This window comes from Dipodomys ordii, unplaced genomic scaffold (genome assembly GCF_000151885.1).
Source record: "Dipodomys ordii isolate 6190 unplaced genomic scaffold, Dord_2.0 Scaffold227, whole genome shotgun sequence".
NCBI classification, from domain to species: domain Eukaryota; kingdom Metazoa; phylum Chordata; class Mammalia; order Rodentia; family Heteromyidae; genus Dipodomys; species Dipodomys ordii.
The window spans coordinates 1,000,214-1,015,292 of record NW_012267443.1 but is presented as its reverse complement, the minus strand read 5'-3'; the positions used below and the strand labels follow the sequence as shown (position 1 = coordinate 1,015,292).

General features: G+C 37.3%; 1 protein-coding gene across 1 annotated transcript in view; it reads right to left on the bottom strand.

The window, feature by feature from the left end:
• Slc25a13 (solute carrier family 25 (aspartate/glutamate carrier), member 13) overlaps nucleotides 1-15,079 on the bottom strand; it is a 150,599-nt gene that overhangs the window by 89,429 nt on the left and 46,091 nt on the right. The window contains exon 4 of the mRNA XM_013035852.1: nucleotides 13,690-13,805. Within this exon, the coding sequence (XP_012891306.1) occupies nucleotides 13,690-13,805 (116 nt within the window). The remainder of the gene's footprint in view (nucleotides 1-13,689; nucleotides 13,806-15,079) is intronic.

The window sequence follows — 15,079 nt, the reverse complement described above, 5'->3', positions numbered from 1 at the left end:
GTCCCTCAGCTCTTCAGCTCAAGGCTAGCGCTCTAGCACTTGAGCCACAGCGCCACTTCCGGCTTTTTTCTTTTTGCTTATGTGGTGCTGAGGAATAGAACCCAGGGCCTTGAGCATGCAAGGCAAGCGTTCTACCACTGAGCCACCTTCCCAGCCCTCTTATTATTCTTATATAGCAGCTATTGTAGGAAAGAATGGCACCCCTTACATAGCTAAGAGTATATAAAGAGCTAAGAGTATGTACCCAAGTATAACCCACAAGAAATAATCCAACAGCAACCTGTGATCAAGCTAAGCTGCAAGGATCCCAAAGCAAAAAAATGTAATTTTTTTTAAAGGAAAGTAAGGCAGTGGGAGAGAAAAACATCTTAAAACAGACAAAACTGATTGTAGGCCATGAAGTCTAATAATGATTTACTTAGAAAGTTAAGGGTTTTGTTTTGCTTTATGTTTGTTTTGGACACTAGTAATGGAATTTGAACTCAGGGCCTTCACACTGCCCTTTAGCTTTTTCTGCTCAATGCTAGCTCTTTAAAACAACTCCACATTAAGTTTTTTTGTGATTAGAGAGAAGAGTTTCATGGATTTTTCCTGCCTAGGGTGGCTTCAAACTACAAACCTCAGATCTCAACTTTCTGAGTAGTTAGGATTACAGACATATATGCTACCAGCACCCAAATTGCAAGGGAGTTCTGTGTGAAAAAAGGTTGAATTCTTTGGAAGTAAATCAAGAGTTCAGGTACAGTGCTTTAACCTAAAGCCCTCTGGGTCCCTAAGGCATGACAGATCCTGTTCCAAGGAGTCACAGACACTGACATCATCGGCCAGCAGCAAATATTATTATTTTCAAATCCTCAAGACTTGATGCTACATTTATAGTGAAGGAAAGTTTGCTCTGGGTAGAACAGTTGGCCATGGGACTCCACCTTGGAGAAAGAGAGGCCCAGAATTGTCATTTACCACTTGGCCCAAGTTCTACGAAGTTTATCCTGCTCTCCTCTGACCTATCTAAAAGAATCATTGTTCTCAAGATTGTCAAGGTATTCTAATGGCACAACTAAATGATGAGCAAAAAATAGAAGAGTTTTTAAGAGAGGAAATATACCAAAATTTCTATTCATTTCACAGCTAATAAAATTAAAATATTAAATTTTGCTACTCTGGAAAACTCACACATGTTCTGCAAAAATATTTTATAGACTCATAAGTCTCCAAATACTTCCTGTTCTAGTAAGTCATTCTGGGGTGTTCATTTTCTAAAATATTTGCCTTCAGGCTCATAAACAGAACCAACATCTATAAACCAAATAAATAAACACAATGGGTTCCTGGCGTTCCCACCTTACTTTGAAAGACATTAAACGAGCACCTCAGGTTAATATCCTTTACTCTTCATAGGAGGCAGAAATAGGTTTCACACTTAGCATGTGATTGTTTTAAGATTTCTCCAGTCTTTGTGAAGCAATACTAGGCAAGATACTCCTTTTAGCTTATGCTTGGAAAAATTAGGAATGAAAAACAAAATAGTTTTCCTAACTAATTCAGCTCTATACTTTATACTCTATGGAATTGCATGCAATTCCATAAGGTTTACTATGAGGGAATCCCAGAAGTGAAATTTACTGTTGTCCTATCACTAAGCACTTAACATTTCTAGATATTTTCAAACATACTCTGCATTCCTGAAAAGGAAAAGAGAAAACCTAAAATATGTTTAGCCTTTTTGATTAGTCCAGAATAATCCATAACTCACCAGTTGAGAGCTTTCAAATAATCACTCTTTGACAGATCTAAAAAGGAAGTCTCACCAGATCTAAAACATAAGGCCTTAAAAATCTTGTCCTCAATTAGGAGCCTGTGGCTCATGCTCATGGCTGAGATCTAAGGATCTTAGTGTGAAGCCAGCCCAGTCAGGAAAGTCTATGAGCTCTTATCTCCAATTAACCACCAAAAAGAAGTGAAGATGTAAGTACTAGAGTGCTAGCCTTGAGCAAATAAACTAAGGAACAGTACCCTGGCTCTTAGTCCAAGCACACACACAAATCATCTCTATCATTATCATCATCAGCAGCAGCAGCAGATGAAGCAGCAGCTTGCTCCTAGACTGAGGTCATACAGGCCATGAAGCAGAACAGAATTAATACTAGAATGTGAATGTAGCACTAGATATGTATTGATGTTATAAATATCATGCTTCTCTGTTAGCTTAGCCACTCTTGTTGAAAGTGAAAAGAAATTGACGTTTTCATCTTTTAAAGTACAATCCATGTTATTCTACTGCGCCAAACTATTATGCTTGGAAGGCCTATTGCTCTCCTAAAATTACCAATTATGGGTGGTATTATTCAAGGCAAGACTTCACCAAAGAAGCTCAAGGTTCCTTTATTTATGAGACTTTCTCCACAAATATTTCTAGCTAAAAAGCCTACTGGCATTGTGTGTGTGTGTGGTGTGTGTGTGGGTGTGTGTGTGTGTGTGTGTGTTATAATAACAGAATTACAAAAAGGCAACAGTGTGTGTGTGTGTGTGTGTTATAATAACAGAATTACAAAAAGGCAACAGTGTGTGTGTGTGTGTGTGTTATAATAACACAATTACAAAAAGGCAACAGTATCTTTCCTAAAGTTAACTTCAAAAAGTCAACTGATTTCTCAGGTTAATGAATTGCCTATGTATACTGTGGAAAGAGTTGGGACTAAAAGTTGAGTAACAGGTAAAATATTCTTGCAAACAGAAAATCTAAGGAACTGACTAAAAATTCATTAGATCACTGAAAGCTGTTGATCAATAAGAGGTTTGGGAGCTTCGGAGAGAAAGCTATAGAAATGATGGTGCTGACTAAGATAGAATATATGCATATTTCAGTGTTATAGGAAGCCTTTTGGTGCAATTAATACACACCAAAAAAATATAAAAATGATTGACAGCAAAGGAGGGCATGCTCCTATGAAGGAGATGTGTGCCAATGAAGCAGGGATGAGATTTGTAGCTCTAAATTAGGAAATGATTGATTAGACATGGTACCAAAAACAGAAGCAACAAGAGGAAAAAGAAACACATAGGAATTTATCAAAATTAAAGTTTTTCTATTCCAATGAAGACCATGGGGAAAGTTATTCTACAGATTAGCAGAAAAAAATTATAACTACATATCTGATAAGGAGCAGTACAATATACAACAAATTTCACAACTCATTAATGAAAAGAAAGTAAAGGTTAAGATGAGCAAAGGATATAAGTAGATATTTTTCCTAAAAAGAAAGGAAATGACCAATAAGTATATGAAAAGACACAATATCACTAGCTATCAGGGAGCTAAAAATCAAAGCCACAATGAATTGACACCTCCCCCAACTAGGATGGGTAGAAAGGAAAGAGAAACTATAACAAGGACTGGTGAGGATATGAAGCAACTGGAACTCTCACTGAAGAGAATAAAATGGTACAGCCACTTTGGAAAGCAGACAAGCAGGTCATCAAAACCAAATTCATACTTATTCTAAGCTAAATCTTCAAAGAAAGTTGTGGTTGTACCCTAAAGGAAACAATATTCAACCCTGTTGATGCAGTTAACAACAGCTTATATGGCCATGTCTTTTAAGCAGGGAGCAGAAGACAAACTGTTCCATTTGCAAGATAAGTAACATATGACCTTTCTTCTCGAGTTATCTATTCATGAGAAAGTAAACCACATGTGCATAACATGTTGCTAGCATTGTCACAGAAACATTATTCATAACATTCTCAAAGTGGAAACAACCTATGTAACTCATTTATTGGCAGGTACTAGTATACAAAATGTGGCATATATCCATATAATGGTCTATAATCGTGTCAATAAGAAAAGGAATGATAGCATGCTAGTGTGTGGATGAACCTTGAAAACAAGTGAAATTAGGCTTGGAGGAAACGCTTAGAATAACTAAATTCATTCAGACAGAAGGCAGATCAATGGTCGCCTAAGGACTGCAGGGACCAAAGAAAATGAAAGTGTGGCGGCTGAAGTCTGGGTTCTTTGAAATTCTGATAAACTGTTCTAACAGGGAAAGTGGTGATAGTTACTGTAGCTACTGCTGTAGAATATTCTACAGAAAAACTGTGGAAATTCATGGATTTATACAGCTTTCATGGGTAAATAAAGCCACTTTAAAGTAAGTCAGGAACTGCCAGATTCCCAGCTTACTGTTATCCTGGGCAAATTGCTTACTATGACTTAATGAACATGATCTTTACAATGGGAATAAAATCTTTTTCTCAGAGTGTTATTATGGAGCTAAGTATGCTTATATGATGTTCTATACATAGCAGGTGACCATTAAATGATGATACTCCAAAATGGAAAGTCTTCATTATACTGCAAATTATTATTTGGGCACCAAATATTTACAAATGATATTTTTTAAAAAAGAGTCACAGTATGATTTATAAATCTGATAGTTTATACATCTTTCAAAAGACGATAATTTTCCACAAATATTTAAAATACATCCTTCCCTGAGCACATATACTAAAATTTTGAATGGAAAGTGATTTAAAAAACTAAGTAATTTTCTATTATGTTTCTTAAAGTACAAAATTAAGAAAGATTAAGAACCTCCACTCTCTACTTTGAAGATCTTTCAGATACTAGAAATATCTAATTGGCAAATTACTTGCACATGCCATTAAGTGGTTAGACTGAATTTGTTTTTACAAATTCTACTGGCTCTTATTCCTTAACCTTCACCACTATAATCTGAAATCATCAAGGTCTTCACTTATGCAAATGCTAACTTTCTACATTTTTGTTTCCATACAGAATAACTAAATTAATTCATTTTAATTTCTAAAAGATTCACATTTTGAAGCTGCACATCAATGAAAATGAGTTTCTCGTTAAAATAAAAAAAGATTCATCAAGCTATATTATTTCAAACACTAAACCATAATACCTCTGTGGATCCTGAAACTTGTATTAGTACAATAAACACAAAAAGGATGTTTTTGTAAAACACAAAAGTAACCCCTCAGAGAGCCGGGAGGAGAGCAGCAGAATGGCTCCCCTTTATCTCTGAATAGCTTCATACTTTTTCTAAGCTAAATCCTCAAAGAAAGTTGTGGTTGTGCCCTAAAGGACACAATATCCCACCCTGCTGATAGAGTTAACAACAGCTTATATGGCCATGTCTTTTAAGCAGGGAGCAGAAGACAAATTGTTGAATTCGCAAGTTAAATAACATAATGGAGTAAGTGGATGCAGACCTATCTCCTGCCACATACTCCAATATCAAGGTTGCCATTTCAAACCCTTTTGACAAGTGCCTTTTTTATTAATCACAGTTAAGGGTCTGAAGAGGAAAGAAGTATTCTGGCTACAATTGAGATTCATTCAGGGAAGTTCTAGGAAGAAAATGGGTGCCATTAAAACAGAGTAAGCACAGCATAAGCACTTTACATTAAAACTGAGTTTTCTATAAGACACTGTACATTTTTTATTACTATCCTGAGCATTTAGGTATAGTTGTGATAAATATGTCTCAAGAAGTAAGCACACACACACACACAGTCAAACTGAGCTGAATATTATATTGAAGTCACATATTATATTAGTGTTATATAAAAATTAAGGCTAATTTAACCTAAGATTTAGTTAGTAATCTCTAAGATCTGTTTGTAGAGAAAGACAAAGCTACCCTGATTGAAGGTCATGTGGCATGATGGAAAGAACAATATCCTTCTAATATCAGAAGACTTATTTGTATTTCCTATGAAACCAGTCAACTTTCCCCCTCTGGGCCTGTTCCCTTACATAAAAAAAGAAATAAACTACACCAGCCATTGTTCATCTGATGTATGTTTAACATGAAAAGCTGTTTAAACATTCTCGTACCCAAACACTTTGAATCTGCAATGGAGCCAGGGTGCCCTGTTCTAACAAAACACAGTTGTAACTAACATCCCGGTGCTATTCCATTGAGAATCTATGATCCACCTCACTGGTAAGAATCCAGTTCAAAAATTTGGTAGATCTACAGATCCTCTACACAGCATGTTAAGTCGTGCAGTAAAAGAGGATGGAAAAAAATAGTAAAGGGCAGCACATATTTAGCATAAGACATTAATCATCTATCACGTACATTAACTCAATCAACAGGAGAGAGACCAGCTGAGATGTTTTCAATCTACTTGTTAGAAAAAGTACTTCTAATTGAGTAGAATAAATCATTAGCAGCCCTTCATCATATCAAAAGTAGGTCAGCTAAAATGGGGCTAGAGTCAGAAAGCAGACTGTGGTCATTCTCCAGAGGTACTTGCTTTAATCATCTGTTGTGTTAATTATTGTTAACTTACACCAGCACTAAAGGAGACTTCGCAGCTTTGAAATCCTTAAAGCAGTACAAAGAATCCTAATTCATTCTGTAAATGCAAGTATAATACCTATATTGTTTAAAAAAGCAATTTCCTAAGCTGGTTTCCTTCGACGGATGTTATCAAAAATAATTTTCTTACAAAAGCATTAACATACATACATTTAACCCTACTTAAATGCTTCAAGAGCAGATGTACTACAAATGCACACCCACAGTGATCCCATATTAGTATGAAACTGTTTTATTTCAATTAAAATGTCTAACTATCCACCCCCAACATATACCTAAACTGTAATTTTCTGAGAACTTCCAATATGCTCATGATTTTGTTTCCTTTATCAACCTATCAGAGCAAAAACTGCCTTGCAACTGTTGGAAGAAATCAGTCATTAGCAGTAAGATTACAGCAAATTTTCCAATTTAGAAAAACTGTATTTTTATCTCTCTCTCATATTGAAAGAATAATAGCATAATTTTACTATTTTTAAATGAGCTGTACAGTTTAAGATAGTCAAATTTTCCCAGGGCTTCATGTCTCAGGATTTAATGTTAGCAACTTTCTGTTCTCTACTTCTTCATTTCTATGATCATGTTCTCTTTGCCCTTCATCTTGCACTCTTGAATGCATACACACACACACATACACACACATATACACACACACAAACAGACACACACACATTTGAGGGCAGGAGCCCCCAATCCAGCTTTTCCACACCTTGCCAGCCTTCCTGAGAAGTTAACCTTCAGGCAGTAGTTAACTAAGGACTGACTTCACATAGCTATTGTGATTTACTCTTCAATTGACATTCTTCCACCTTCTCAACAGGACTGCCTCTTTTTTTTTCCTCCCTATTTTTAAAATGGAGTGATGAAGTAGCAAAAAGTACAATATTTTAGCCATTTGAGCATGGATGATTCTCAAATTATCCCACCAACTGGAAGTGCTCTCTGATACTACTATCTTTCAAAATTGAAGCCATTATGGTCAATCGTGCAAATCCGTATTTAGCTTTTTCGTAAATAGTGGATTTTTGACCCAATGAACTGGAACAGCTTCTGAACAATCTCTAGGATCTCTGACAAGATGCTCAGTATGAAGTCAGGATTGTTGTCAAAGTTGAGGAATTTACTTTCAAAACTCGCACTGTTTCAATTTGGAATTCTTACCTCTGTTAGAACATAAGCATATGTAAGAAAGCCTGCTTAGGTACCTCTACCTTAGAACAAAATCTACTGTACATTAAATAACACACTGTTTTTGTGAAATGTCAAATTAAAAATCAGTATCAACAACTTCTTCAAATAATATCCCTTTTGGATCTCGATGCCGGACTTCAAACTCTACGATAGAGCCATAATAACAAAGACAGCTTGGTACTGGCACAAAAACAGACCTGAAGACCAATGGAATAGAAGATCCAGAAATAAAACCAAAAGCCTACAGTCAGCTGACATTTGACAAAGGAGCCAAAGACATACAGTAGAAGAAGCACAACCTCTTCAACTACTGGTGCTGGGGAAACTGGGCAGTCGCATGCAGAAAACTAAAAGTGGACCCCAGCCTGTCACCATGCACCAACATCAACTCAAAATGGATTAAAGACTTTAACATCAAACCTAAATCTCTGAAACTACTGCAGGACAGAGTAGGAGAGACACTTGAACTTATAGGCACAGGCAGGAACTTCCTGAACAGAGTCCCAAGGTCACAACAAATTGGACAGAGACTCGACAAATGGGATTACCTTAAAATAAAGTTTCTGCACAGCTAAAGTCATAGCAACCAAGCTAGAAAGACAACAAACTAACTGGGGAAAATATATATATACCAGCAATATATCAGACAAGGGGTTAATATCCAGTATATACAGGGAACTCAAGAAACTAATTCTTCCCAAACCCAACAAACCAATTACTAAATGGGCAAGGAAACTAAAGAGAAACTTCTCAGAAGAGATAAAAATGGCAAAGAAACACACATGAGGAAATGTTCACCATCCCTGGTTTTGAAGGAAACGCAAATAAAGACAACCCTGAGATACCACCTTACCCCAGTCAGAATGGCCCATATCCTAAAGTCAGCTAACAATAAATGCTGGAGGGGATGCAGAGAAAGAGGAACCCTATTACACTGCTTCAATGTACACTTAAACAACCACTTTGGAAAGCAGTTTGGAGGGTCCTCAGAAAGCTAAATATGGACCTCCCCTATGACCCAGCCATACCACTTCTGGGCATCTATCTTGAATAACAGGAACCAGTATACAAGGACACATGCACCTCCATGTTTATTGCAGCACTGTTCACAATAGCCAGGATATGGAAACAACCCAGATGCTCCACCACAGATGAGTGGATGGAAAAATTGTGATATCTATACACAGTGGAATATTATGCAGCCACTAGAAAGGACAAAATAATGGCATTTGCAGGGAAATGGATGGAACTAGAAGAAATTATGTTGGATGAGGTAAGCCAAGAGCAAAGAGACAAACAGCACATGGTCTCCCTGATAAGTGGATATTAAATCCAAAACCTAAGGTGACAAGACTTGAGAAACAAAGGACCTCCACTCATTTGGTCTAAACACTACTAAATAACCCCATGCTGCTAATCACATATATGGTATATATGTGCACACCAGAGGGAAATTAGGAGGAGGACACAGAACTAGAGGGAATCAGGGAAAAACATACAACAGTGGGACCCATCAGCTGCACTGGACATTGATCAAAATGAACTAAGCAACTCAATGGCAGCGATGGGAGGGAGGGAACAAGTAGGAAAGAGGAAACAGCTGATGCTATGCAAAACAAAAGAAATGTACATATCACCCAATGTGGAAGAAATAACTGTATTGCAAAGCTCATAGAACTCATAAACTTTATAGACCATGATAGACAATTTGCCCATGAAAGTTAGAATGTGTTTGTGACTTTAACTAAGCATCACTATCCCACAATACTGTGAAATTTGTGAAATTAAGTAATCACTTAATCACAATAAAGAATTTGCAAAAAAAAAAAGTCCCTTCTAACTCTTAACCATTTCACTTTGTTCATTGTAATGAAAAAGATCTTAAAGAAGTGAAATTAAGAGGAAAACAGGTAATGCATTATCCAAGTAAAAAGTTTACATTTCAAGAAAGTGCTATCATACAGAACACAATTTCAATTCTCAAGTAAATACTAGTACTGAGCTTAGGCTACTAATTAGGATAACTACAGATACAACCAATGAGGTATCAATAAATAAAGATAAGTATTGTTTCAATTAGCCTCATGATAAGACTGATCATAATACATGTCAAATATATCACCAGTTTCATTAATTATGGTTAATAACTATTAAATACATTAACTACAGTTTAATGACAAAGTTGTTATTACTAACAGCTTCATTAAATACATACTAAATACATACCCTTTTAAGCCCTGCTTCAAACATTTCTCTTTTCATAAAAACCCAACACATAAACAGATAAACAGAATGTTTTCTCTCAACTTGCATGAAATATAAGGCTGGGGAAGGCTTTCTAGTCTTCCCTGTGATTCAAGAAATGGTCCCAGGGAACCATTAGTACAGTGTGAAAACAAGGCTCACTCTACAGTCTCCACTGTTAACTGAGCTAATACGGGGAGTAAAAGAGGAGATACTTCCTCTCTTACCACTTCAAGTTCACTCTTCCCAAAGATGCACACTAAAGAAGGCAATTTCCCAAATCACTAAGGGCCATTCTTGAAAAACAGACTTGTAAAAGTTGCTGAAGAAAAGAACTGGGAAAATCAGCATTACCTGTACCTTAAAATAGCTCAAATAGGCAGATAATTAACTTATATATCTAGAATTTGACTCTGAATAGTTTGAGTTTACAAGACCAGTACTGACTAGTTTTATCTGCTTTATTATACAACTGTGAGGTGTTTTCTTTCTCTTCCACTGCATCATGAGTCTTCTAGAAAATGCTGCTAGCTTCTTCTTATGCTCCCTGCTGTCTAAAAGACTCTGACCCAAACTGCCATGCTCTTGGTATGATTTTATTTATTTGGATAAATGGTTCAGCCAGGTACCAGTGGCTTAAGCCTCTAATCATACCTACTCAAGAAGCTCAGATTTGAAGATGGTGGTTTGAAGCCAGCCCTGACAGGAAAGTCCATAAAATTCTTATCTCCAATTAACAACCAAGAAAGGTCAAAAAAGGAGTTGTGGCTAATTGGCCTTGAACAAAAAAGGTCCAGAACAGTGTCCAGACCCTGAGTTCAAGCACCAGGACCAGCACCAAAAAAAATAAATAAATAAACTGATACACGTATATATGACATTTAATGATTTTCCCCCTACCATATGAAAAATAATAGAAGTGAGATACTTATCTGTAATTTCATAGTCACGTAAGTATCTTAGTCTATGAATTTTTCTTTCCATCTATTCCTAAGTAGGGATTAATGGCTCATTTTATGGGCTGGGAAGGTGGCTCAGTGGTAGAGCGCTTGCCTTGCATGCATGAAGCCCTGAGTTCGATTTCTCAGTACCACATAAGCAAAAAGAGAAAAGCTGGAAGTGGTGCTGTGGCTCAAGTGGTAGAGCGCTAGCCTTGAGCTGAAGAGCTGAGGGACAGCGCCCAGGCCCACCCAGAGTTCAGGCCCCATGATTGGACCAAATAAATAAATAAATAAATAAATAAATAAATAAATAAAATGGCTCATTTTATGATGCCTATAAGGTAAGGACCCAATTGGCTTATCATAAAATATGCAGGTAGACAACGTGTTGTTATTTGGTAAGACAGGAATAAGTTACATTTGGAAGACAGGGTAGTTGGAAAAGTGCTTTTGTCTGCAAGAGTCATATGGAATTGATGACAATCAGAATGTTAGCTCTTGGAATATGCCTTCAGAGAAGGGACAGTGCTCAACCAAAAGCAGAGTATGAGCAAACTACTAACTGGCCAGAAGCTAAACAACAAATTGAAAGGTCTTTCTAGGAAAAAGAATAGAAAAAGGAGAACAAAAAAAAAAAAAAAGGAAATCCTCTCTGCTTTCAGGCTCTTTATTTCATTGTGATTACTTTTACAGAGGTCTTTTGTTTCTCAGATAATATATGGTAGATCCTTTCACATAGGGCAGCTATTTACAGATGGGGAAAATAAAGCTCAGAAAGTTGAAAAGATTTGTCCCTCGAAGCTGGTAAGAAACTGGGAAGAAAATCTCAGACCACTGGTGCACTCTAAATTCACTGTTGACTCTTGTGCCCTTATAGCCTACTTCTCTATCCACCCTTTCAACCATATACCTTACATCCTTGCCTCTCCCTGAACTGGGAAACGTCTGTGTCATTACTCCATTAAGGCCCATGGTATGTCTGCTGCCACCCACATTCCTTGATACTTTGCCCTGTGGATAAGTAGCAAGGAAAATATCTGAATCCCATTCCTAGGTCCTCTTAACCCTCAACCAGATGCTTTTCACTCATCCAACATAGTAGAGAGAGGCAGTACCTCTGTGCTAAACCCACAAAGTAACATGATTGCATAAGCTCCCTGCTCATTGATTACTTGAAGCTGATATTGGAACTTTTCCTTGTTTCAGTTCTGGGGATGAACCCGGGGGCCTTATTCACCATAGGCAAGTGAGCTGCATCCCCTAGTCCATTAGTGGGGCATTTTCTAAATTGGCTTTCCACTGAAAAATTGTTGTTACAGTCATGCTAAAAGGAATTAAGTGATAGAAAAAGAAATAAAGTGAAGTTAATCTAAGGATCTTCCCATATTAAATAATGGGAAGCATCAGAGCTTCTAGAAAGAAGCACATAATCTTCTGCCTTTGCCCTAGCTGATCTTACCTTGAATAACTCTGTTATGTCAAGTGAGAATGGAGGAGTGGGGGTGGAGGACAAGGTTGGCATGATAAATCTGTTATATATCTTTTTCTTTACTTTCCTTTTTTATTCCCTTCATACTGGAGTTTAATCTCAGGATCTTATCCTTGCTCAGGTGGCACTCTATCACTTGAGTCAAGCCACCAGCCCAGCTTCTAACTTGTAATTTTTTGGAGATGGAATCACCCAAAATTAGACCAGCCCAGGCTGGTCTAAAATAATGATCCTTCCATTCTTTGTCCCACATGAACCATAGGTGATGACTGTCAAACTATTTTGCGCATTATTTAGTTATTATCTTCATTTTTTAATAAAAAAATAAAATAAGGACTTCAGAGGATAATTAACTGGGCTCAGAAACGGTGCTGAAAGTGATTCAGTCTCTATAAAGTCAGAACCTAGGCATATTAAAGCATCAAATAAGACAGAGAGGACTGCACAAATTGGAAAAGACATTTAAAACAGACTCATTTACTGTTTCCCCTGAAAGCCCAATCAAGATGCCACAAATCATTCATGAGCAATATATTTCAGGTTCAGGGGCACAGGCAACATGCGCTGGGCACCATGGAGTCCAAGGAAAACGTGGTGCTTTCTGACACCTACCATCGTTAGGCAGCTTCTCTCAAGAAGAATCACTGTCCCACCACATCCTAATCTTCTAAGCACTTAATCTTTTCAGTGTTTTCTTGAGATTTAGCACTAATTCCAATGAAGATGTTTTTGTCTTTCCAAAATAGAGGCTGAACTGCCCTCCCCAAACAGGACACACACACACACACACACACACACACACTCACACACGTGTGAACCATACATATGTGGTGCCTCTAAGAGCAAACTGTGCCACCTGGACAAAGGAAGACAGGAAGAGCTGGGTATACAATAATTGCTGGTTGTAGGTAGGTCGTAAGGTTCTGCAAAAGCAAACCAATGAAAGAGAAGGAAATGTGCTGTTTGGCTGTCACATTCTATTCTGCAAAAGTGTCATGCCACATAGTAACCAACCTGAAGCTAAGCCAGAGTAACAAACTAAGCCAAATACTTATATGAACTAGAGCCCGAACATCAAGCTACATTTTTTTAAACAAATATACTGCTGGATGCTGGTGGTTCATGTTTGCAATCCTAGCTAACCAGGAGGCTGAGATCTGAGGATTATGTTTCAAAGCTAGCCAGGAAGAAAAGTCCATGAGACTCTTATCTCCAATTAACAAGCAAAACACAAGAAATAGAAATATGGCTCAAGTAACAGAAAGCCAGTCTTGAGAGAAACAGCCAAACAACAGGGCAAGGACCTGAGCTCAAACCTTGGAATTGACATCAAGAAAAAAGAAAGAAGAAAAAGAAGATGAAGGAGAATATGTTAACTTTGTAAAAGATGTTTTATTCCATTTTGATAAAGGAAGGATCATACCAGTCTAATTTTGCACAGGTACTCACACACTCCCACTCTTACCAAAAGTAACTTCTCCTTTGCCAGCTTTGTCAAACAGCTGAAAGGCCACCATAAATAAAGCATCCGGGGCACACAGGACAGATTCAAATGCAACAAATTCTTGAAAGGATATTAATCTGCAATATAAAATAAAGACAAAATCAGAAAAGCATATACAAACATACAAGCATGGCAAAAATAAAAATGTCACTGTCAAAAAAAGTAAAATTCAATGTTAAATACATTGATGAAGACAGTATTTCCTGGTACTCATAGAGGACTGAAAAAGCAATGTACAGAATCTAAGAGACATGACAAGTGTGACACACAGCAAACCACTAAAGACACTGATTATGAACACCAGTGTGTTTTCCAGTATCATTCATGCTGCATTCCTCCATCTTTGCTCAGGCATTTGTTAGATTCTCTAATTAAAGCTCAGATACTTTTTCATGTATTAATATATTTACTAATTTATTTAGTGCCAGTAATGTGGCTTGAACTCAAGGCCTGGAAGCTCTCTAGTTTTCTGGCTTACGGCTAGTACTCACTTGATCCATAACTCCACTTCTGCCTTTTGGGTGGTTAATTAGAGATGACAGTCTCATGGACTTTCCTGACCAGACTGGCTTTGAATCTCAATCCTCAACTCCCAGCCTCCTGTGCTGCTAAGAAAACAGGCACACACCATGGGCTTTCAGATATTTTAGATTAAGTAGTAATTGAATAACAGCAGTACAAGAGCACTCTGTGACTCACCCATAATAAAATGAAAAAATGATTCACAGATAATCATCCATTATTGATCTCTACTGACCAGAAGTGAATTGAAGTAAGAAGATTAGAAGGGATTACAGATAAATTAGACATGAAATGTGACTTCAGGGGCTTCTAACCCAGTGTAACCCAGTGTAACCCAGTGAGGTAGTCAACACTAGAATTACAAACAGTAAATGGGAGTCAAATCTGCAGACAAAAACTAAAGATAGCAAATTTCTAGAAAAAAAATAATCAAAAGACTTAGTAGTGGACACATAATTGAAGGTGGGCCTTAAAGAATGTGTAAAATTTGCTGGGCTCAAGTGACTCATGCCTGTAATCCTACCTACTCATGAGGCTGAGATCAAAGCCAGCCTAGGCAGAAATATCTATAACACTTTATTTTCAATTAACCACCTAAAAGCCAGAAGTGGAGTTTGTGGCTCAATTGGTAGAATGCTAGCTTTCAGTAAAAAAAAAAAAAGCTCAGGTACAGATAGCACCCAGGCACTGAGTTCAAGCTGTAGGACCAATACACACACACACACACACACACACACACACACACACACACAGAGAGCACCCAGGCACTGAGTTCAAGCTGTAGGACCGACACACACACACACACACACACACACACACACACACACAC